This window comes from Citrus sinensis, chromosome 1 (genome assembly GCF_022201045.2).
Source record: "Citrus sinensis cultivar Valencia sweet orange chromosome 1, DVS_A1.0, whole genome shotgun sequence".
Taxonomy (NCBI): Eukaryota; Viridiplantae; Streptophyta; class Magnoliopsida; order Sapindales; family Rutaceae; genus Citrus; species Citrus sinensis.
In genome coordinates this window covers 355,037-370,600 of record NC_068556.1, presented here as the reverse complement: position 1 = coordinate 370,600, position 15,564 = coordinate 355,037, and the positions used below count along the sequence as shown (strand labels likewise).

At 36.2% G+C, this 15,564-nt stretch overlaps 3 protein-coding genes across 4 annotated transcripts; all 3 read right to left on the bottom strand.

Annotated features, from left to right (window-relative positions):
* Window positions 1-30: 30 nt before the first annotated feature.
* LOC112495472 (rust resistance kinase Lr10-like) lies at window positions 31-12,806 on the bottom strand. Of its 2 annotated transcripts, XM_006483522.4 has the most exons (3): window positions 1,851-1,995; window positions 1,667-1,731; window positions 31-1,594 (listed from the first exon to the last, which is right to left on the bottom strand). In XM_006483522.4, exons 1-3 carry the CDS (start codon window positions 1,964-1,966, stop codon window positions 330-332), a joined length of 1,446 nt encoding a protein of 481 aa, XP_006483585.2. In that variant the 5' UTR covers window positions 1,967-1,995; the 3' UTR covers window positions 31-329. The 2 variants fall into 2 exon arrangements, with proteins under 2 accessions (XP_006483585.2, XP_052294861.1); XM_052438901.1 differs by lacking the exons at window positions 1,667-1,731; window positions 1,851-1,995 and adding an exon at window positions 12,782-12,806.
* On the bottom strand, window positions 1,976-14,357 carry LOC102608736 (rust resistance kinase Lr10-like). The gene is made up of 2 exons (XM_052437954.1): window positions 14,034-14,357; window positions 1,976-3,055 (listed from the first exon to the last, which is right to left on the bottom strand). The coding sequence occupies exons 1-2, from the start codon at window positions 14,355-14,357 to the stop codon at window positions 2,147-2,149; spliced, it is 1,233 nt and encodes a 410-aa protein (XP_052293914.1). The 3' UTR covers window positions 1,976-2,146.
* On the bottom strand, window positions 10,822-11,420 carry LOC112498790 (uncharacterized). The gene has a single exon (XM_025100339.2). The coding sequence runs from the start codon at window positions 11,349-11,351 to the stop codon at window positions 10,839-10,841; it is 513 nt and encodes a 170-aa protein (XP_024956107.2). The 5' UTR covers window positions 11,352-11,420; the 3' UTR covers window positions 10,822-10,838.
* Window positions 14,358-15,564: the final 1,207 nt, after the last annotated feature.

Sequence of the window (15,564 nt, the reverse complement as noted above, 5' to 3'; positions counted from 1 at the left end):
TATATTGTTACAACTGTTTAAAAAAAGGAAGGCGTGCGTGATTTTGAAATAGAAGTTAACGTGAGTACACTATGGTTGGCTGAAAAGGTCATTTTTCTTTTTAATTTCACATTTATATAAATACAATAAAATTGCAAATTAATTTTGTTTGACATCAGTAGGCACCGCGGTCACAAAGCTTGGACGTGGCCAACTAAGATCATCCATTTATAGCATCTTGCACGGATTCATTTATTGCAATTTCACATCTTCTTCATTTAAGATCATTGCATAATGGATACAATCATTAATTGATAATATGTCGTGTGTTTATACAATTCTTGTTCCATTTAATTTGATGAAACGGCAAATCCGGAGGCTCCATACTTGGCTATAATGGGACTGGACTCTTGGTACCAAAAAGATTCACCGCCTTGTCCTTGAGTTCCTTCGCTTGCTAGATGACTTGACCCATTGACGATTCTACATGGTGATTTGAGTGCATCCATCCCAATTGAATACAAATACCGAAATGGTTTTGGTGGTGCTACAATCTCAACTCCCCCTTCTAGCATTTTTACCACAGCACTCATTGGAGGCCTTGCCTCTGGACAATCTTGTACACACCACAACGCCACCATTGACATTCTTTCAGCTTCCTCTCTGTCATTTTCTTCTATCCCACAGCCTAATACCTTTGCTGCTAACTCACCTTTCTCATACTCATCCCACACTTGTTTTGGAAACCAATCAAGGGTATCCGAAGAACAATCCTGAGCATTCTTTCTCCTTCCTATTATCTCAAATAACAACATTCCAAAGCTGTAAACGTCACATTTCTGCGTAATAGGATAGTTTCTCAATAAAAACTCGGGTGCCGAATAACCTGGAGTCCCCCTGTAGCCTGACGTAGAGTCATGGGTGTTTTCAGGATTACACAGCTTCGCAAGCCCGAAATCAGCAACCTTAGCCGAGAATTTCGCATCTAGAAGGATGTTAGCGGGTTTTATGTCGTAGTGAATGATTCTTTGGTTGCATTCTTCGTGTAAATACGCAATACCTCTGGCCGTCCCAATAGCAATATCAAGCAGTTTTTCCCATTTAAGCACCTCTGTATCGGTGAATAAGTACTTATCCAGTGAGCCATTTTCCATGAACTCGTATACTAGTGCTGCCTTTGTTTGATCATAACAGAAACCATATAATCTGACCAGATTTATGTGATATGTTCTGCCAATGGTGCCTATTTCAGCCATAAACTGTGCTTCAACTCTTTTGTTTAAACATGTTTTCAGGATTTTCGCAGCAATTTTCACCCCATTCGGAAACTGTCCTTTGTAAACTACACCAAAACCTCCAGCACCCAACTTTGTTGAATAATTATTTGTGAAACTACACAGCTGCTCAATTGTGAACCTAACCGGCTTCTCCCTTGCAATATCTCGCAGGAATTTCTCCATTGTCTGTTCACCATCCTTCAAATCTTGGACAGTTTTCAAGGATGCTTCGAGAACTGTAGGTTCTAATCCTTTGACGTCTTTTGAACTTATTATTTTTGCCAAACAGTAAGCTACAGCGCCTATTATTGCTAAGATGGCCAGTACCAGAATTGTAACTGCAAATTATGTAAAATTAAATCAGCTGCGAAATTAGGCTCTCTTTTTCTCTAACAAGTGTAAGAGCTTACCAAGAGCGCCCGCCAGTTTGTGATGGTGACCCGTGTTCCAAGTTTGAGAAAAGATTGTTGGCAGTCTGAGGACAAGAATATTGGAGAAATCGGGAAATTAACATTAGAATCAAAATAAGTTTGAAGTTGAACAGTAATTAAACTTTGGGAAATCAGTTGAGCAGAAAAAAGTCATAGTTCGTACAATTTACTAATCATGTGAGGCACTCGTTTATTTGAGAGAGTATTTCCCCTGGATCCTGGCTTTTGAGAGCTTAGATGCTGCAGCAGCAAAAGTTGCCTTGTTAATGCTTTTCCCATTTTCAAAGATATTGCTAATTATGGTTCTGATACTGCTTAGTTACAATTTACAACGACAGACAAAACTAAGGATACAAGAAAAACACAAGGCACTAGCTTACAAACTGAATAAAAAAAAAAAAAATACAAGTATTGGAAAATTCAAGGAATGGAGAGCACAAGGCACAAGCTTAGTTATTATCAGCAAGTAGCTATTTGTATTTCATGCCTGGCCATTATTGGAGTGGTCTCCTTGTACCAGCGAGACTGATTAGAGGAATTTGAACCATCACTAGATTCAAGTGACCTCAACCCCGTCATCTTATTTAAGTCCAAGTAGCGAAATGGTTTCGGTGGCGGTAAAACTTCCACTACTCCTTCCAGCATCTTGACCACGGCACTCATTGGAGGCCTATCTGCAGGAGAGTCTTGCACACACCACAAAGCCACCATACACAATTGTTTTGCTTTCTCTTTGTCTTTCTCTTCAATCCCACATGCCAGTATCATTGCACCCAATTCACTTTTCTCATATTCTTCCCACACGTATTTTGGAAACCAATCAAGGCTCTCGGAGGCTCCAACAATTGCATTTCTTCTTCTTCCAACAATCTCAAATGACACCATTCCAAAGCTATAAACATCACATTTATGTGTAATTGGGTAATTCCCTGATAAAAATTCTGGTGCAGAGTAGCCAGGAGTGCCCTTATATCCACTAATTGTAACATGGCTCCTGTTCCTATCACAAAGCTTTGCAAGCCCGAAATCTGCTACCTTAGGAGAGAAGTTTGCATCTAAGAGAACATTTTCGGGCTTTATGTCGTAATGAATGATTCTCTGTTGGCATTCTTCGTGCAAGTAAACTAAACCCTTCGCTGTCCCTATAGCGATTTCGTGCAACTTCTCCCATTCTAGTGCCCGTTTCTTGCCAAACAGATACCCATCAAGTGAACCATTTTCCATGTACTCATAAACAAGTGCAGTCATGTGTTGGTCGTGGCAAAAACCATGAAGCCTAACCAAATTTATATGATAAGTTCTTCCAATAGTTCCCACTTCAGCCATGAATTGCTCTTCAGCAATTTTGCCTAGGTTCTTATTAAGGACCTTCACTGCAATTTTCACACCATTAGGAAATTATCCTTTATAGACTTGTCCGAAACCTCCAAATCCTAACCGAGTTGAATAATTGCTTGTAAAATTATTGAGCTGGAGAGAAGTAAACCTGACCGGCTTCTCCCTTCCGATTTCTTGAAGGAATCTCTCCATCGTTTGACCAACTTCCCATATTACTTCACCCACGTCCTCTTCAGGCTTAGCAGCAGATGCAGCATTCCGGGTTTCTGTTTCCGCAGGATTTTGCTTTACTAAAATATATCGGATGATATGAATTCCTACTGCAATTAGCAAAAGTCCAAGCATTACCCACACGGTTACTTTGGCTGCAAGTTAATAAAAACGTTTCAGATTAGTGAAATAATATAGGAACTGTCATTGATGGTTATTGAATAAATTTAATTGCTTAGCACAGCATTTAATGTTAAGCTAAGCATATTATCGTACACACGGTGTAATAACTTTAAATGCTTAGCACAGCTTAGATCAGTACAACATCAAAATTCGATTATTACACCATTCATCAATATATTGTGTTGAATTGTCGATCCTGTGTTGATAAATACGTGCTTTTGCTATCATGTGTGAATAAATACCACTAATCACAGCCCTGTGTCTGCGGATCTTTTTTTTTTTGTTCGGGGGGGGGGGGGGGCGCGCATCTTTAATGACTTACAGATTGGTTGCCCACCTGATGACATTCTGTAAGATGCAAGAACATTCAAAAGCAAAGACTAGTGGCAGCTGAGGTCAGGTCTAGCAGCTTTATGAAAGCTAAAAGAGGAGTTTAGTAAAAAAAAAATGAAAAAGAAAACTGTATTTGAAATAATACTAACTTTGATTGGCTTTTTGCTTCGCGTCTATCCAAAAACTTGTAGATCGGGTTCTTCCTCTTCACAACTCTAAAAGTTGCACGAAATACTGTACAGACAGTTTGTTAATTGGTGGAGGAAAGTTGGCCAGAGATGAGAATAAGCGAGATGGATATGATGGTTCAACGGAGGATGAAAGGACATTTGAAATAACCATTTAGGAAACCTCTTTGAGAGTTACATACAGCGGAAACTGGAGAAAATTCTAATGATACCCGTATACATCAAGTCATCTTCATTAATTTTACCAGAGTCAACACTCAACTTGCATATTTAAGACTTAGCCATATGATTATTTCGATAACAAGTTTATTGATATTTATAATAAAAGATGGGGTCCGGTTACGGTGCAACTGTATTAAAGTTATCTTAAATCAAGTTTACTGTGAAATCTATTATGATACACAAGTAGCGTTTAAATTTATATAATTATGGTATGGGTATTAAGTTTTATATTCTATATAATCCAACATTCGAAATTTAAAACAATAAATTTTCAGTCCCCTACACGTAGATAATATAAATTTAACAACCAATTAATTTCATGAATTATGCGTCACAATAACATTTCATTACTTAAACTTTGATTGCGTTTTTTCTCCTACCCAAAGTCTTGTTCTTCAGTTCTTCACAACCTGATTATTAGTATGTCCCGCTAAAGTTGTTTGAAATAATGCATATGAAGTTTCAGTGAAGGGCAGGGAGGAAATGAATAACCAAGAAGCTTCATTGAGAATGACATATGGTGGAAAATTGATGTCATTCGAGAAATTATTGAGCCATTAATAGACCTCTTGGTGATCTTTTGTTATGGATCATTCGAAGTCAACACGCAGAAGATGTACGCGTCCAATTTATTTCGTCTTTTTGGTTGCAAAACAAATTAGGAACATTGAGTGCCAGCGAAGAAGGGGAAATAAGCAACTAATAGGCAATTGAGAAGTAGAGGGGTCTACGAAAGTCTCGATCGTAATGAATCATTCTAACAAGTGAAGAGAAAGGACCAATGGAGGATGGCCAAAAAAAACAAACTGAAAATTCTTTCATGAAACAACTGGAGCATGTCAATGTTTTACTAATAAAAGGGTCCAGCTACTATACTCATGGGGTTTGGTATTCCATTCTTTTGTCTTTTTTAAATCCACCTTTACATTTAATGTGAAAGTTGTATAATGGTCAGATGTGATTATTGGGCCATTAACATTAAAAACCCTTGTTGTTCATGCAAAATAAGAAAAATCAAAAGTTTTATAATTATGACATATAAGTCCACAATATATTGATTTTTTTTTTACTCTATTGAACTATGTTTTCAATTAAATGACTTATTCTTAAATTTATTAATATCTATTTAAATTAATAAATTTACTTATTAATTAATATATTAACTAATTTATTACATAGTTAAAGTATGTAAATTATTTACTAACCATAATTGATGATAAATATAAATATGATTTTTTTTAATTTAACACGGCAACCAATTTCCTTTCACCCATATGAGCAGTTCAAACCCTATATCTTTTTTTTTTTTAAAACAAGAGATTTTATGTGTCAAGTAGATGGAATACACAAAATACGAAAATAAATTTAATTTGATATTCTATGTAGGTAATGTTTTATTATTATTTTTATAACATAATATTTAATTAGCATACTAAATTATTTAATTATGTAGTAAAAATATTTTAATTTACTAAAAATAATAAAGTGTTAGTTTATGAAAATAAAAGGAGTAAATTTAATATTTTTAGTTGAGTTTGTTCTAAAATAAAAGGAGTAAATTTAATTGCACACTTAAATAAATTTAATTGAGTTTTTGTCCTGAAAATCGTGGCTTCTAGAAACATTAATGCAACTGAAAATTTGTGGGTGTGGGACTAATATGTGAAAATTTAAATGTTTTTAATTTTTTTGTTTTTATAACAAATTATAGGACTCCATTATAGTTGACCTTAAAAAAGACAAAAAAGAATACCAAACCCTGGTTGCAAATTAATTTTGCCCATAATAAAAATAATAATAAGAGCTTACACCGAAAACCATACCATATCTGAGTTTTTTTTTTTTTTTTTTAATTTAAAGGTTTACTTAAACTGCTGATTCAACAAGAAATCAAAGTCTAGGACTAATATGGGACATTCCTGGGGAGGTTTCGGATGATATTATTCTTCATGCCGACCCTTGTGCGCATTGCCTCCACTCTCGTTCTATTCATCTCATTGATTACCTTCATCCTCACCATGTGCTCTCTTGTTTGCACGGTTGCTAATCACCGAATCCCATGCTCTTGTACCTGAAAATACAGGATGCCATGTTCAGAGGAGGGGATTCCCAGGTTGCGCAAGTTGAGAAAGATTAAAAACACAACTTGAGGCCAACGCAACTGCAATGGCCACATTATTTGCGGGTGACGGGTGGGGTTTCTGGCGATAATACCGCTGATATTCACGGGAGCCGAAGATTTTAGTCGATGTTCCTTTATCTGTTCTCCTAGTTATGATAAGCTCAGACCCACCACCAAGCTCTACATTGTTGGCCATGTCATTGGATTAGATCAGTTGTTTCCCATCCTCATCCATGTAATTGTCAGAACAAAGTGAATTTTATTATTTTGTTGAAAAGTAAATAAATCAAATTAGGAAATAAGAAACAAAAAAAAGATGAACTTTGAAGACAATGACCTGCTGCTATAGTCATAGAACTCTTCTAACTCGGCCTCCTCCTCCTCGTCAGCATCGCCGAAATGTATTTTTCAATGACGTTTTGCTTCCATATGCTTCCTAACTGCTTCCAGGCTGTTAATTGAAAGAATTTGAAGATCACATAGAGAGAGAGTAGAGAGAAGCTTTGTAACTGTTTTATTCAATAAGATTTGAGATACATCCAGTTGGTATTTATAGCTGATTAGCTCAGCATCCTGCAGCTCGTTCATTTCATTTTACAAACTCAAAGAATGTATTGTTATGGACTTTTTGATCACAGCCGTTCATTAATGACTAACTCATTACATCATACAACAATTGAGGAATCTCTGTAAAACTGTTTTGCCATCTGGAATCTTTTGGCTTTGTACGTGTGATCTTTATCTCACCACTCGTGTAAGCAGCTTCCTTGGTCAGCAAGTATGTTCCCGCTGGTACTCCCACATGACTTGATCCAAATTCAGCTTTATTCATTATTTCAACATCCTTTCTCAAACTTAAGTCTCTGGAAGAGACTTTAAGTTTGTTTCTGAAGAAGCTGAACTTCAGATAAGTAAGTGATTTGGTTAATACATCAGCAATTTGATCATTGCTTGAAACAAAGGCAATTTCTGCTTCTTTCTTTTTGACTTTGTCTCTGACAAAATGAATGTCGATTTCTATGTGTTTTGTTTTGGAGTGAAAAATTGGATTTGTGGCAATTGCAGCTGCACTGGTACTGTCACTTAATAGTAATAGAGTGCAACTGAGTTTTACATTTATTTCCTTGATGATTGAGCAAATCCATGTTATCTCTGCAGAAGCCAATGCCATAGCTCTATATTCAGACTCTGTTTTTTTGAACTTTAGCTTACCAAATTATTACTTAAGTATACACAGTAACCACTGGTAGATCTTCTGTCATTAGGATCACTTCCTCAATTAACATCTGAATAAACTACCAAGTCAAGAGAATCTGACTTCTTGAAACTTAAACCATAGTCAACTGTTTCTTTCAGATACCTTAGTACTCGTTTGCAAGCTATCCAATGTGGCTGCAGAGGATTTGCCATAAACTGGCTCAATCGTTTGCAGGCTATCTAATGTGGCTGCAGATGATTTACCATAAACTGGCTCAATTTATTTACTGCATATGCAATCTCTGGTCTAGTAAGCACAACATACTAAAGTCCTCTAATAGCTCTCATACATTGAGTTGGATTAGAGCATTTGACCCCCATATATTTACTCAACTTCTTAGTTGTTGCAAGTGGAGTATCTGCTCCATTGGAGTTCTTTAAATCAAATTTGGCAAGTAATTCCTTTAGATATTTGGTCTGAGACAGTACTAGAGTGTTTTCATTTCTTGTAACTTCAATACCAAGAAAGAAATTTAGTTGTCCCAAATCCTTAAGAGCAAAGGTATTACCTAAGCCTTGAATGATCTATTCAATCTCAACATTATTACTCCCAGTGACTATGATATCATCAACATAGATCAACAGAATAACCATATCATTTCCATTATGTTTGAAAAATAATGATGTGTCTGATTTTGCTCGACAGAAGTTCCATGATTTTAGAATTGCTTTAAGTTTGTCAAACCAAGCTCTAGGTGTTTGTTTTAAGCTATAGAGAGCTTTCTTCAATTTACAAATGTGCTTTGGGTAATCTAGATTCACAAACTCTTCTGGCTGAGGCATATATACTGTTTCAGTCAGTCTCTATTAAGAAAAACATTATTGATGTTAACTTGTCTTAGCTTCCAGTTATTTACAGCAGCAAGATTCAATCTTTATTGTTACAGCCTTAACTACAGGATTGAATGTTTCATGATAATCTACCCCTTCTGTTTGCAAGAAGCCATTTGCTACCAATTTGGCTTTATATCTACTTATTGATCCATCAGAGTTTTGCTTAACTCTAAAAATCCACTTGTTTCCTACAAGCTTCATATTTTGTTATGGGGAAACTAAACACCAAGTCTGATTTTTCATTAAAGCATTGAATTCATCTCGCATGGCTAGTTTCCAGTCTTGATCATTTAAAGCTTCAGTAACACTTAGGGTATGTCTAGTGATAGGGCTTTTTTTGTATTGTAGGCTTTAAGTTTAAAGATTCCAACTTTAACTCTGGTTATCATAGGATGTGAGGGTTTGAGTTGAGGAGTGGATTGAGATATCTCTGGATTTTGAGTTTGAAGGTTATTCTTTCCAGGTGTGATAAAACAATTTGAAGGGTTTTAAGTTTTAGATTGTGCATTTGAAGCATTGTTGAGCACTGGACAAGTAAAATCATTGTTGTTATCAGAACTCTTATCATTAGAATGAGTAATTTCTAGGATTGGATTATTAGATGAATTTGCACTAGTTGTTGTTGCCTCTGACTCTCAGAAGGAAAAGACACTGTGATGAATTTACTGAAAGTGTTTGTAGACTTAGTTGATTGTTTCTATTTGGAGTTTATGAATTCTGGATTTGTTTGGAAAAGAAAAAAGCTTTCATTGAAATTTACATGTGCTGCAATATATATTCTTCCATTTGAATTTAGGCACATGTAACCTTTATGTGTATGATTGAAACCCAAGTTTACACATTTGGAAGTATGGAAACTAAACTTATGATTTTTGTAAGGTCTTAAAAAAAGATAGCACTCACAGCCAAAGATTTTTATAATGGAGTAATTTGGTTTCTTTGAGTAAAGAACTTCAAATGATATCTTGTCATTTAGAATATGAGTACTGGTTCTATTTATGAGGTATGTGGCATTTGAGAAGGCTTCCCACCAAAATTTTAGAGGTAAGTTTGCTTGAGAAATAAGGGTTAGACCAGTTTCTATAAGGTGTATATGCTTTCTTTCAGCCTTTCTATTTTGGTGGTGAGTGTATTGACAAGAATATCTTAAAGATATCCCTTCATGTTTGAGATAAGTTTCGAATGCTTTGTATTCACCTCCCATGTCATGCTGTAAGGCTTTAATCTTCAGGTCTAAACTTTTCTCAATCTGGTTCTTAAAAGTAATGAATGTTGTGAGTGCTTGAGATTTGTGTGTTAATCCATAAATCCAAGTGTAACTTATTTTATCATCAATGAAAGCTATGTAATATCTAAACCCTTGATTTGAAATTGTGGGAGCAGCACCCCAGAGGTCACTATGTATGATTTCCAAAGCACTTGTTGTCTTTGTTTCACTGCTTTTAAATGATAATATATGTTGTTTCCCATACTGACATGCTTTGCAAAAAGACAAATCAGACATTTTATTTCTAAGAGAAATGTTATAAGCTGACAAATTTTTTTCTAAGAGCAATGACATTAGGATGACCTAACCTCAAGTGCCACAGATCAAGCACTTTGCTACTTGTACATTTTTCACTACAATTTATTGATAGCACAAACTCTGGTTTGTGAGCTTTATTTACTAAGAAGAGACTGGGATTGGTAGTAGATGGTGATAGAACAGACTTGACTTGACTGGATTTAAGAGGCAAACTCAACAGTTTGTACAATCAATCTTTAGCCATTCCTCTTATAAGAACACTCCCTCTTCTCTTGTCCTTAACAGCACGAAATGATTCATTGAATTCAATATAGATATCATTATCATGTAAAAGCTTTGAGACACTAATCAAATTCTTGGTTATTTCTGGAACATAAAGTATGTGATTGAGTTTAATATGAGATAAGGTGTGTGGTTCAAGTGTACTGAGCAATGAATGACTAATAAAAACTATTTTGAGTTTAGCTCCATTACCTATAACAAGTTGATCATTTCCTTTGTATTCTGGCTGGTGTTGAGATTATTGAAGTCATTAGAAATGTGATTTGTTACTCCACCATCAAGATACCAGACACCATCTCTGTTCCCTCCATTTTCAACTACATAAACACTTCTCTAATTTGGCATTTGATTAGGTATTTAATTCTTTTTGAACCTGTACCAGCAGTGAGCAGCAGTGTGATTCTTCCTATAACAGATTTGGCAAGGTCCCTTAGGTTCTTCTTCATCAATCTGACTTTTGCCTTTGATCTTATCAGATGCATTCGAGCTTTGATTAAAATTGCCTCCACCAAACTATTTTCCATTTAAGTTTCCACGCTGTCTTCCACCATAATTGTTGTTATTTCTATTGAAGTTGAAATTTGCTTGCCAGTTCCTTCTTTGATTTCCTCTGTGATAAGCTAGATTAGCTTGATAATCCATGTGACTAACATAGTGTTAATACTCAATCCTATTTTCATGACTCAATAGCATTCCATACACATAAGAGAGCATTGTGCTTTCAGATTGAGCATTGATTGTAGTGACAATCGAATCATACTCAGATCCTAGGCCAACAAGCAAGCAAAGTATAAAATCTTCATCGCCCATGTTGTTACCAGCTGCTCTTAATGCATCTAGAGGGGTTTTCATCTTTGTATAGTATTCATGAACTGTCATCGATCCCTTCCTTGTGGTTTGAATCTGAGTTCTCAAGTGCAAAACTCTGGATCTAGATCTTGCCCCAAATTGAGTAGTAAGGATCTGCCATACGTCTAGAGAAGGTCTTCCTCCAACAACAGCAAGATTATTTGCATCACGAAGCGGAATTGGCTTAATTGTTACCGTCTCCTTCTTTTCATTACTCGTTCCTTGAGTAGCCCACATAATTTGGCTTCGTGAGTTGAGATGCTGAGCAAGAGCCTTAGAGCTTCTATACCCTTTTCCACAAAGACCACAATTGTATGTCATTGGGGCTTCTTATTTTTCTCTTGAGCAAGTGCCGCTTGTCGAGCCAGAAATAGAGCTTTTGTCACTCCAGGAACCCCAGCCACCTGTTTTATAGGGAAGAGCAGAAAAAAGATATTTTTCCACATTATTCAAGCGCATCAACTAAAAATTCATTTTCTTGAAGAGCTCCAAACCATCATAAAAATTAAAACAAATTTAATGCAGGGTACCTAATGGAGTGATTAAACAATAACGACCATTTGGTCTAGCAAGTAAACTGTCTGCAAAAAAGTTTCTTAAGGTTACTTTATTATTGTTTTGGCTGTCAATTTCAGCTTCTTAATAAGAACTTACAATTACCTAAATCGATAAGTATGTTAAGGTTATGTTACAGTAGGAAAGAGTGAAAATTATTAAACAAAATAATGGTATTCTAGAAAAATTCGGGCAAAAAAACAAAAAACCTCAACAATCTGCTCTTCTAAAGGCCCAAAATTTAATGTTGTCTTGGTACAGGAAAAATATGTTTATTAATCCCCAAAAGACTCTACTCCAATTACAAACAAACCACACAAAAACTTGGAGAAAGCCTTTGGCATTGAAAAAAGTTTTTTTTTTTTTTTTTTTTTGGCAATTTCTAAGCTAGAGTAGCTCAAACATCATAACTTTCGAAAAAAAAAAATGGGCGGCATTAAATTAGAAATAAAAATAAAAATAAAAAGTTCTAGCATTCGCATATTGCTAATGTAGTTGCCTTTCATATATTTTACTATCTTCTATACGAATCTAGGTATGCAATTATGTGCCTAATGCTGTACCAGATGGCGGAACACAAATTTATATTTGCCTATTTTGGCTATAAAACATTCAATTTACAGAAGCACTTTTTGGACAAGCAATTCTTGTAAGATGCATACTTCTTCAACAAAGTACCGCCGCCAAGCAGAAGCGCTTAATCTCATAAAATTTTAAAGAGAAGGAAACTGAAAATTAAAAGTTAAAGAGAGAGAAAGAGACCTTGCGTTTGAGATTGTAGCGATACCAATCGGACTTGTAGTGAAGCTTCTTCTCGGCGTCGTCATTGAATTCTCTGTTACATGCATTGCAGGTCAGCCCCGGCATGTTGTGTTCTTTCCTCTCCTTGGCGATTCGATTTTACGACGCACAACTTTTATTTTTATAAATAAAACTCATCGCTAGTGAAAAGAGGAATATCTCGCAGGAATTTCTCCATTGTCTGCTCATCATCCTTCAAATCTTGGACGGTTTTCGAGGATGCTTCAGGAACTGTAGGTTCACATTTATTGCACTTACTAGTTTTGCCAAACAGTAAGCTACAGCGCCTATTATTGGTAAGATGGCCAGTACCAGAATTGTAACTGCAAATTATGTCAAATTAAATCAGCTGCGAAATTAGGCTCTCCTTTTCTCTAACAAGTGTAAGAGGTTACCAAGAGCGCCCGCCAGTTTGTGATGGTGACCCCGTGTTCCAAATTTGAGGAAGGATTGCTGGCATTCTGAGGACAAGACGATTGGAGAAATCGGGAAATTAATTCAAGGACCCTGGATCCTGGCTTTTGAGAGCTTTGATGCCGCAGCAGCAAAAGTCGCCTTGTTAATGCTTTTCCCATTTTCAAAGACATTGCTAATTATGGTTCTGATACTGCTTAGTTACAATTTACAATGACAGACAAAACTAAGGTTACAAGAAAAACACAAGGCACTAGCTTACAAACTGAGTAAAAAAAAAATACAAGTATTGGAAAATTCAAGGAATGGAGAACACAAGGCACAAGCTTAGTTGTTATCAGCAAGTAGCTATTGTGTATCATGCTTGGCCATTATTGGAGTGGTCTCCTTGTACCAGCGAGACTGATTAGAGGAATTTAAACCATCACTAGATTCAAGTGACTTCAACCTCGTCATCTCGATTAAGTCCAAATAGCGAAATGGTTTTGGTGGCGGTAAAACTTCCACTACTCCCTCCAGCATCTTGATCACGGCACTCATTGGAGGTCTATCTTCGGGAGAGTCTTGCACACACCACAAAGCCACCATGCACAATCTTTTTGCTTTCTCTTCAATCCCACATCCCAGTATCATTGCACCCAATTCACATTTCTCATATTCTTCCCACACATGTTTTGGAAACCAATCAAGGCTCTCGGTGGCTCCAACAATTGCATTTCTTCTCCTTCCAACAATCTCAAACAACACCATTCCAAAGCTATAGACATCACATTTATGTGTAATAGGGTAATTCCCTGATAAAAATTCTGGTGCAGAGTAGCCAGGAGTGCCCTTATATCCACTTATTGTAACATGAGTCTTGTTCCTATCACAAAGCTTTGCAAGCCCGAAATCTGCTACCTTAGGAGAGAAGTTTGCATCTAAGAGAACATTTTCGGGCTTTATATCGTAATGAATGATTCTCTGTTGGCATTCTTCGTGCAAGTAAACTAAACCCTTGGCTGTCCCTATAGCGATTTCGTGCAACTTCTCCCATTCTATTGCTCGTTTCTTGCCAAACAGATACCCATCAAGTGAACCATTTTCCATGTACTCATAAACAAGTGCAGTCATGTGTTGGTCGTGGCAAAAACCATAAAGCCTAACCAAATTTATATGATAAGTTCTTCCAATAGTTCCCACTTCAGCCATGAATTGCTCTTCAGCAATTCTGCCTAGGTTCCTATTAAGAACCTTCACTGCAATTTTCACACCATTAGGAAATTGTCCTTTATAGACTTCTCCAAAACCTCCAAATCCTAACCGAGTTGAATAATTGCTCGTAAAATTATTGAGCTGGAGAGAAGTAAACCTGACCGGCTTCTCCCTTCCGATTTCTTGAAGGAATCTCTCCATTGTTTGACCAGCTTCCCATATTACTTCAACCACGTCCTCTTCAGGCTTATTAGCAGATGCAGCATTTCGGGTTTCTGTTTCCGTACGATTTAGCTTTTCCCAAAAATATCGGATGATATAAAATACTACTATAATTACTATAAGTCCAAATATTACCGACATGGCTGCTATGACTGCAAGTTAATAAAAGCGTTTCAGATTAGTGAAATAATGTAGGAGCTGTCATTGATGGTTATTGAATAAATTTAATTACTTGGCACAGCATTTAATGTTAAGCTTAACATATTGTTGTACACACGGTGTAATAACTTTAAATGCTCAGCACAGCCTAGATCAGTACAACATCAAAATTCGATTATTGCACCATTCAACAATATATTGTTTGTTGAGTTTCGATCCTGTGTTGATATATATGTGCTTAGCTTTCAAATGTCTTTTGCTATCATGTGTGCATAAATACCACTAATCACAGCCCTCTGTCTGCATGAGCACAACCTCAGATATGATAGAAATTTTAAAATAAATCAGAGGTATCATATCAATCATACAACAATCAAATAATATTATGACGTGTGTGTATTTAATTTGAAAAACCATCATGCAAGTTGTGGTTATATTAAATTCAAATACGCATGGCATACATACATCAATTGATTGTAATACATCATAGGTATTCTTGAAATATGCATGAAACTAAAATCTACTTCGTTAAAATCGTTGGGGAGTGTCGCCGGGTTTTTTTTTTTTCGGGTTGGGGGGGGGGGGGCATCTTTAATGACTTACATAATGGTGGTGGCCCGTCCGATGGCCCGTCTGGTAGCCCGTTTTCTGATGGCCTGTCTGGTAGCCCGTTTGCTGACATTCTGTAAGATACAAGAACATTCAAAAGCAAAGATTAGAGGCAGCTGAGGTCAGGTCTAGCAAATTAAGTAAAAAAAAATGAAAAAGAAAACTGTATTTGAAATAATACTAACTTTGACTGCCTTTTTGCTTCCGCGTCTATCCAAAAATTTGTAGATCGACTTCTTCCTCTTCACAACTCTAAAAGTTGCACGAAATACTTTACAGACATTTTGTTAATTGGAGGTGGAAAGTTGGCCAGAGATGAGAATAAGCAAGATAGATACAATGGTTCAATGGAGACTAAAAGGACATTGAAATAACCAATTAAGAAACCGCTTTGAGAGTTACATACAGTGGAAACTGGAGGAAATTTTTATGATATCTGTATACATCAAGTCATCTTCATTATTTTTTGGTGTATTAAATCATTTGATATCCGAAAATTATATTGGGTCCCGACTAATTCAGATTCGAGCCGAGTATGACCACTAGGGCGGCAAAGTTCTCCCAATAAGTATTTAACGCA